The sequence below is a fragment of the Trematomus bernacchii genome, unplaced genomic scaffold (assembly GCF_902827165.1).
Source record: "Trematomus bernacchii unplaced genomic scaffold, fTreBer1.1, whole genome shotgun sequence".
NCBI classification, from domain to species: Eukaryota; Metazoa; Chordata; class Actinopteri; order Perciformes; family Nototheniidae; genus Trematomus; species Trematomus bernacchii.
The window spans coordinates 22389427-22398933 of record NW_022987973.1 but is presented as its reverse complement, the minus strand read 5'-3'; the positions used below and the strand labels follow the sequence as shown (position 1 = coordinate 22398933).

Below are 9507 nucleotides of genomic sequence, written 5' to 3'. Positions count from 1 at the left end.
TGCCTTTTCGTCTCCTACCAGTTATTGCCTTCAATAAAGCTGGTTACAGACTATCCCTGGTTTCCCCGTGTTTTGCATTTTGGTCCTCAGCTCGTTTGTGACATAAAATGTGTGTGAGTGTGTGCAGTCACCTGAGCTGCTGTGCTCAACATTCATCAGGGATTGGTCGCTCTCTCTTTGGATGTGTTATGATCAATTTAGTGCTAACCTCAGCTTTATGTCATTCCATTTGTGGGGTAAGGGCACAGTACATTTGAGTTTGTTTCCTTCACTTAGATTTGTCAGTATTTTATATCCTAACTTCTTTCTAAAGAGAAATAGGAATAAAATAAATGGTGTGCCTTGCTCCAGCTTGACAATGACACATTTATTTTAGATAACACAGGTAACGATTCCATTTAGCATCATTTTGTTTAAAGAATGCATGGCAGAATCAGACTTAGCATACAAGTAGTCATACTTGTCATCTACCACTGTTTTAGTTCAGTGTTTTATCATAGTGACATTAGCTAGTTTGCAGTGGATCACTGAAAAAATAAAATGTAATAAGACATGACTTTTGAGTTATGTTTATTTTACATACTGTAAATACATAAATACACATACATACTGTATATACTATAACTAAGTGTATTTCAAAAAGAATGTATACAAGTATTCACAAAAAAGTGTGGAGAACATACTGTATATACTATAACTAACTGTATTTCAAAAAGAATGTATACAAGTATTCACAAAAATGTGTGGAGAACATACTGTATATATTATATAACTAAGTGTATTTAAAAATTATGTACACAAAAGGGGCATGAACAATGGAGATACAAAAATAATGTCATTGTTTGCTGTTGGCCTCCATCACCTTCACCATCCTGTCTAACAAGCCAAGCATGTGGCCGTCATGCTCGGCCTTTGCGATTCTGGCGAGTCTGTCGATCCGGCTCTGCTCGATTCTGCTCTGCTCTGAGACGTTGAAGATCCGTATGAACTCAGCATTGCCGTTCTGCACCTCCTGAAGCATCGCCCGGCTATGCTCCAGTAGCTCTTCGTCCCTGGCTTCACTCCTCTCCATTAACGGGACAAGGCCAGATGACGAATCCCGCTTCCTTTTAACTACAAAGGGGAAAATAATAATGAGGTCAACACCGTGTTCATGGCATTCTATGAGGTGTAAATTATATACTGTGTAATGAAATGTTTTATTGTTATTATGGCTGCAGTTGCATAACTTCAACAACTACTACTATGACAATGCCATGATAAATGGCAACAGGGAACAGTATTACCATTATGAACACTGTAAACCTTACCCTGTTTGTTACGGCCCACTGGCTGGGTTAGGGTCACCAGAGATTCCTGGGAAGAGCTGCTTGTTGTGGCAAGAGACCCAAGCATGTGCACGGGCGAGCTAGTCGCCGACGGTGGTGGTGGTTCCGACTCACTGCACTCCAAACGAGATATGCCTGTAAACACAATATAAAACAATGAACAAAAGTAGCCCTTCAACAAATCATACATCGTTAGTGAGAAGAAAGAAGATACATTGGAGGCGTTCGCTGTCTTTGCCATGGGGATACCTTTGTTATTATTGTTAGCATTAGCATTAGCATGCTAGCGCAGGGGTGCCCACCCGGTAGCTGTAGTAGGTACACTTTAGCTATTATTGCCAGGTCTGTCTATAGCTACAAACACAATATAACACAAATCAGTAATGCATAACTCACCAGCATTAAATGACTCGTCCTCCAACCCAATTGACGAGAGACAAAGCGAATTCACGGTGCATCCCACACCACTCGTCGGTCTGTCTCCGAGGACCGAGTTTAGCAAGTCAAAATGTGGACTTGTTTTCGTACGACCGCTGCCACTCCGTCCGAGCTCTTTCTTTTGGTCCCGATAATCCTTCTTCAGTTTTTTTAATTTGTTGCTAATTTGTACAATGCAACGGTCATAACCAGCAGACGCCATCTCTCGCTTCAATTGCTGCAGAATCGCTTTGGCCCGCGTGCTCCCCTCCAGCTTCCATTGTACCTCTTCGGAAGACCAGATTGCCACTAGGTAGCTGGTCTCTTCAGTGGACCACTGCTGCTTATTCGTTGTTTTGAGGTCTTCCATCATTGTGTACAAACTGGAGAAAACGCAGGCATTTTGTTGTTGTTCAGGAGGTTGACCCCGCCCATGCCCCCGCCTCCGCCTCGACGGACGTAAGAGAGACGTAAGCGACGCCGCGTCATAGCTCCAAAGCTCTTGCCTCTGGACCGACAACTTTTTGGAGCTGGAAGTGAACCGCATTCCGGAGCTATGACGCGCCGCCGCTGCGGTGTGAACAGGAAAAACCGGCGCTTTTCAGGCTCTAGCTCCCAGCAGGAGCTGGAAAAGCGCCGGTGTGAAAGGGGCATCAGTCAGTCATTAAGTGCTATTTAACATGTTAATTTGCTACATATCCACACAAACAAAGTGTGCAATCCATGCAATGAATGTTAATCTAACTGGGTTTTGATAGATAACATATCTCTTTTTCTTCTCTGAATTATTTTATTTCTATTGTGCACTCTAATCAATATTAATCCAACTATTGTTCGTTTATACATTTTAAGAATGGCGTTTATCTTTTTTGAGAATGAGTTCTTATTTTATTTAATGTATTTGGGTCTACAACAGATGATACAAATGTTTGTGTCAGTAAATGTGTACTAACAGAGGCGGGGGTGTTTGTGAAAATAACGGGGACAGAGCTGCTGTCAGACGAACAGCTGTGCGGCGTCATCACGCTTCACGTGACGCTCCGGATGAAAGGACGTCCCATTGCTCTTAAAACTCATTTCCCTGCTTCTCGTGGTTTTGCGCCTCTCCATGCTTCCCTGGTGGGAGGGACTAAACGCAGGGAAACGACGCAAGTGAGGGACGCAAGGGTTGCATTCGAATAGTCCATTTAGCTTAGGAACCTTCCTAACGGAGTGAAATGACGAATTCTCTAAATTAAAAGGAAAGGAGGTTTCAAACTTCCTTTATAACCTCCTTTAGCCTAGGAACCACTGGACCTCCCTAACCGAAAGGAGAGGAGAAAATGCTGCCCCACAATGCCTTGCAGCCGCAGCATTTGCCGTCACACAACAGTCGGCCGTTCACGGAAACAACCGATTATGAACGAGAAATGATATTATGAAAGTTACGGTGCTTATTAAGCATTTTAAAACGTATGTGGTAAGTTGCCAAAGTGCTTTGTTTTGAACGTTCATCAGTATTATAATCAAAAAGAGAAATATGAACGTTAGTTTTTACTGAAATGATCAAATAAAGTCAACATTTCACAGTCTTTACTGAGCTGTGTGGGGTTTGTTCAACTTTTAAAAGATGTTTGAATGGTGATATACACAGTGATAGATGTTAAGGACTAACGTTTATAATAAATACATTTGTATTGATTTTAAGATCTTTTCATACAATCATATGTATTGGGATCATTTGTATTAATGTGGACCGGAGGGAGAGGATGACGAGCATAAGTTTCACTTTCCTTTTTTATTTCAATTTCAACTTTGGTCATGAAGAATATGTTTCTCTGTTGTCCCCGTTCATAAAGCATAAAACAACAGCATCAGAGCACGGTGCAGAGTCTCTAGATGAGTTTACAGTAGTCCCTCGTTCTTATTAAACATCCATGTTGTAGTCCGCTGTATAGAAAACTGTAGTTTCCATAGTTTCCCCACAGCAGCAGGCGCACATTTATGACCTCTGCTGGCGCATCATAAACACGTCGGATAGTGAAAGTGCAGTCGGATTCTCTAAAGTGCCGCAGTCTCTTCTCCTAAATCCTTTTGAATTCTCCTATCCACTATTCCTTAACCCCATGACGTTTCACTCCGAGGTCAAGGAATAGACGATAGGGTTAGAACTTAGGAGCTGTTTTTTTGGAGTATTCGAACGCAACCAAGGATTCCATTTAATCGACCTGAGAAGGACCCTTGGTCTTCCTGTTGTCATCTGAGGTCTTCTCCTATTGGCCAGCGTCGTCGGGTGGGGGTGGCGGGTCCAATGCAATTCCTGCCTTTTTTGTTGCTAAATCACATCCTTCTGGTGTCTGTGGTTATTTAAACATTCCCTGATAAATGTTATTCAGCGTCAATACATGAGTGCTAATCCCAGTGTGTTTAGTGTACAACATCACATGTCATTTCACCTTCAATTCACGGTTTCAAAACGTTAGCCACATGCTAATGCTAACCGGAAATGAAGGATTTTCAGAATAAAATGCTTTTAAGCTGACGGAATGTTTAAACTAAATTATGCCATAAAACATTGATTTTAATTTCTAACAATCCCTCCTTTCACACCTTTTAAGGTGTGAACACAATACTGAAATCAATGAGTTCTTCATAAGACTGCTTTTAAACTGACGGTATGTTTTAGACTAAATTATGCCATAAAACATTGATTTTAATGTCTAACAATCCCTCCTTTCACACCTTTTAAGGTGTGAACACAATACTGAAATCAATGAGTTCTTCATCTGAACTTTGCATAGTACATAACTCATATCAAAAACATACTATCAAAATGGAATGGTTCAAATAACCGTCATCAAAAATACAAAAAATACTTCGGTTGGTCTTCAACATAACAGTTTTCCCTTGTGCTTAAACTTCTAGTTTTAACATTCAATATCACCTTTCAAAATAGCAGCAATTAGCTTGGTATTAGAACATTTCTTTCTCCCTCCTTTCACAGAAACCGTTCTGATACCACATTCAGTGTTAAGGCACTTGTTCTTTTACAAAATATAAGGATTAAACTATCTGAAAATAGCTAAATATTACTCTTTATTTAAACAATCTTATTCTCTTCAGTTTTTTGCATACACCCCCTTTTTCAACTAAATTCTAGCGCCATTCTATCGGTCTGTTTTTATCTAACTGTTTGTGTCATCTTGTTACTGTGTCTCTGGTGTAATTTATGAATCTCTGCTGGTTACAGCAGATATAGTTCTCCCCATCCACATTCTTGTTGGTTGTGGGACAGAGGAATAATAATTCAGAACCTGCTGATATCTGAATCTTACTACTTGGCATATGTTACAAACAAAATAAAACATCTTCATGGTGAACTAAATAACATATTTCAATAGCTCGGAAATGTCTGATGAGCATCTGTGTTATTCCTAAATAAAATCCTTGTAATCTTTCTCAAATCTAAATATAACAATGAACTATTCCTGTTTGTGGTAAAGACACACACTAACGTTATGTAATACAATTTCATTATGGATTCAAAAACAACTGAAGTCATGATGCTGTCAGAGTGTGGTTTCCTGAGTGTATCTGTCCTATAAAGAGGTACGTCATTCTCTGCTTGGATCGTGTGCAGAAATCCCATCAGTTGCACCTGGCAATACTGCTTCTACCTGTCTATCATCAAGCTGAAAAATGAATGCAGAATTCCAACATACTGTCATCAAATGTCTTTCTATTATGAATTTAAATTAAATGTATATCCCCATAATAACCTAAACAATAAAGTCCATGGCTTTTACATCTATTTACCAGGCTAGTTACAAGATGTTGTCTAAATTAAATTATGTGTCATTACATTACTATGTTTTAGCTTAACTTAACTGTAATATGTTCTTTCTATATTTCAAACCTCAGTTACTCTAATATCTGTTAAAATATTACAAAATTGTTTCATTATCACAGGTCAACTTCTTCGGTATTCTATTCTGGAATTACATCTCTCACAGTAGCCCCTTGGCCACTGCTTCTGCATCTGTGTTACCTGTTCAAAATGCAATCAATATTTAGAAACATGTCAACATTCATCAAACAGTATCTTATCCCCAGATATGGAGCAGGTTAATTCTAAAACTATCATTCAATGCTCAGTTTGAACATCTGGGTTGGGGCGGAAGGTTTCTTTCAATCCCTAAAAGAAAAATTTAAATTGTGAATTTTATGTTGACGTTATACATTATACATTTATACACACTCCCCCCTTTTTACACATGAACTCATGTGTAACAAAATCCTGTAATGGGGAGGGGGAAAAAAAAACTTTCAGGTAAATATTGGTTAGGGACATAGCGAACATTATTTACAATTTTACATCCATTATTATTATTTCCACAGTACACACTTCAGTGAAAATAAGTGTTTCTCTCCATCTTTCAGTCCTAAAAGAAACAGAATCTTCAGATTATAGTTTGAGTTTTACATTTGCAAACCGCCAACTCCTGTGGAGTAAAATATCATCAAGTAGATTAGAAACGGGTCACATGTGCGGTTTCCCCTTTTTGTGGAATTTTTAGGAAACCTCTCGTTTCCCTTGGAGCTCCAAAATAATATGTTAGTCCAAAACCATGCTTGGTTAGTTATTGTTTTAGAATCATGCAGTTACACTGATCACATGCCGGCATTCATTCACACTCATACCGTCTGGTTGTCAAGTCAGGTTTGGTCAGGTACACCCCAGAGTCAGTCATTGACAGTGCTTTTGTCACACTGTCAGTCAGGGTCAAAGGTCATTTGGTCTCGGTCTTTTGGCCATGTCGTGCTCTGCAGAGTCTTTTCAGAGGTATTTCAGCATAGGCGGGTACCCTCTATCTACAAAAATATGTCATATGCGGAGCGCCATTCCTTATTCATTCACAATTTCAACTATGATTTTCAAGATGGTATTAACTTTTCATTGGGACTTCTGCTTCCCATATTTCCTGACACTTGGTACAAAACTCACTTCCTTATAATATTACTACTACTGCAATTCATTTACACCTGATTAGTATTAAAATGTCCAATAAATCTATTTCAGAAACTTGTGTACATAACTATTATCTTGAGTCAAACCATTACTAGGATCTGTGTAGCTCTGCTATGTATTTCATAGCTCATTATACTCATGTATCTTCAATTCTGGTCTACTTAAAAAACAACGTTAACCTCTTTAGCAGTGTGTGGAACCTTGGGTGTCCGAACATGCAACAATTACTCCCTCCTTTATCAAGGATTTAAAAACAGAAGTAATTTCATATTTCCCTCTTAAAGCCCTCCTATGGTAATAACTATGCTCCAATGGTGAAATCAATACTTTAGATTGGAATACTATATTTGGCTTGGCACTAGCTCTCCCTTTAACATTATCCATACAAATAAAGATTTGTCTGCTCTTATAGAGTGGTTCCTAAAACTATCCTTTTAATGGCGAACAAATGAGATCACTACTTTATACACACATGAATAAAAAATCTCTTGAAGAATAATTTGTTAACATGATGAAAAGATTGAAGAATATGGTTCTACTCTGTACTCCAAAGCATCCACTGCTTAAAGTGTAGTGAATATTTCCATCATGTCTCCCCCTTTATCCCTCAGTGTGTTTTAGGATTATTTTCTCATTTTACTTTCAAGTTCTTTAAATGTGGTCTCTTTATGTGCGTTTTGTGAATAAGTGTGTTTATGTGTAAACTCACTCATTCCCGTTTTCCTTTTCTCCTCCCCTGGTTTTCTCAAGCCGTGACCCCGACCTCCTCACTTCTAATCGCCCATGCCAACTCCTCTGATTCTGTCTTCTCTTCAGTCCATCAGCTCTTGAATCCATCCGCTGTAACCCTTTTAGGCAGCCTTTGGCCCAGTTACATCTGCAGCCCACATCATGCCACTGTTCTTGTACTGCCTTGCATTTCATCTCCTCCTTTACAGTGTCTTCGCTGTTTTTATGGAGGGCGGATTCTGCTCTCATGTCCCACAGTTTGCTCTTGTGCCAAATCTCGTGGCTCAGCTTGGAACTTCATGCCCTGTCTGAGGCACTGATGAGAGTATCTCTCTGTATGTCAGCATGCTGTTTGGTTCTGGATGCCACAGGTGGAGATGGTTCTGGCTGCAGTTCTGGATGCAGTCTTGTTGTTGTCGTTTCAGCTCTGTTTCTCTGTCTGTTCGATGGAGAAGGAGGAGTCTCCTGTTGGGTGTAGGTCTTTTGTCCTGCTTGGAGGGTCGGGGTTGTAGCCTTTCTGACTCAGAGGGGGAGTCCAGGTCTCGGGACGCATGACCTATAGGAAGTCTAGCCACCTGAGGGCTAAATAAATCCAACCCTTTCCACTCTGTCTTTTTCTGATCATACTATCTGTCTTAGTTGTTAAATGCCATCTAACAACACAATTAATGTCTACTAATGTTATTTCAAAAACTCCTTCCAAAAATTACTTCAACCATTGCTACATATTTACCCAACATAACTCTTTCAGGAAACCATTTTCTCCTTTAAACTGAAATACTTACATGTTTCAAGCATCACATATTCCACATACTACGAAAGAACATCTCCATACCTTCTCTAATGTTGTAATCCCACTGTTTCTCAGAACAACAGTAAAACCTGCAGAGGACACTAATCAGATCACAGTAATGTAATTGACTCAAGAGTAGGCCTATGTCTACTTTCCATTATACTATTACTTTTGGTGAACATTGTTTATATTATCTACATTTCTTGTCTATGACAGTGCAAATAGTTTGGAGTGTAAAATGTTTGTTTCTCTATGTATTGTACACCTACCTTACGTATTCTTGAGTTTACTCATCTCCCTGGTGCTGTCGTTCCTAAAAATGTTCAATTTCCTTATTGTTTTGTACCAGTTTTTTCAAACTCAGTTCTAACTGCCGTGCCGTTTCAGGAAATGTGGCGGTACGGCTACACAATGTGTAAGAGGGTGCCAACATGTTCCTTTGTTAACTCAGATCCGGAGTGCATCTGCAGTGCGTTCTACAACTTCCAGGGTCCACTCCATACAGGTTGCAACGAGTTCATCTTGTGGATTTTTACTTTCACCCATCACCTGATCGCAACAGAAAATATTCATCAATGGACCTGGCATATGCTTCCGCCTCAATTTTTTCTAATATCCGACACTGGTTCTCCTCTGTATTGTGAGGTGCTCGATTGTGGGGTGGATATTGCCGAGTGGGGCAATCTCTGGCCAAATGTCTACAATCTCCACATATGAAGCAGATACACAGGTGTTTGCTGTTGAAGATACTGTGGTGCTTGTGGGGCTGTACTTGGGTAGGAAGATACATAGGTATTTGCTGTTGCTGGAATTGTGTGGGAAGATACTGCGGTGCTTGTGGCTGTACTTGGGTAGGAAGATACACAGGTGTCTGCTGAACTTGGTTTGTGGACATTCTTTGGACCAATGTGACGTCTGACCACATGTGTAGCAGCCACCATTTTGGAAACCTCTTCCTTTGAAACTTCCTCCTCCGCTTTGTTGGGTTTTGCATTTGATTCTCTGGTTCTTCCTGAGTTTGAACTGTTGGAGGTGTCCCGCCCTGCCTTTTCTGCTAGTATGGCCATCTGCTTTGTCGATTTCTTGTTTTTAATAGCTTCGGTATCTTTCTCAGCTATTTGTATCTTCAAGAGTCTTCTAGCTAGTATTTTGTCGTCTTCATCATTTTCCCTCTTTGTTGCCTGGTATTTCATATCGTGGTGAATGAGATGTTGTCTCCATTCTTCAATGGG

At 39.8% G+C, this 9507-nt stretch overlaps 1 protein-coding gene across 1 annotated transcript; it reads right to left on the bottom strand.

The window, feature by feature from the left end:
* Nucleotides 1–583: 583 nt before the first annotated feature.
* LOC117471403 lies at nucleotides 584–2115 on the bottom strand. The gene is made up of 3 exons (XM_034116374.1): nucleotides 1725–2115; nucleotides 1311–1463; nucleotides 584–1113 (listed from the first exon to the last, which is right to left on the bottom strand). Exons 1-3 carry the CDS (start codon nucleotides 2113–2115, stop codon nucleotides 836–838), a joined length of 822 nt encoding a protein of 273 aa, XP_033972265.1. The 3' UTR covers nucleotides 584–835.
* Between the last annotated feature and the right edge of the window lie 7392 nt (nucleotides 2116–9507).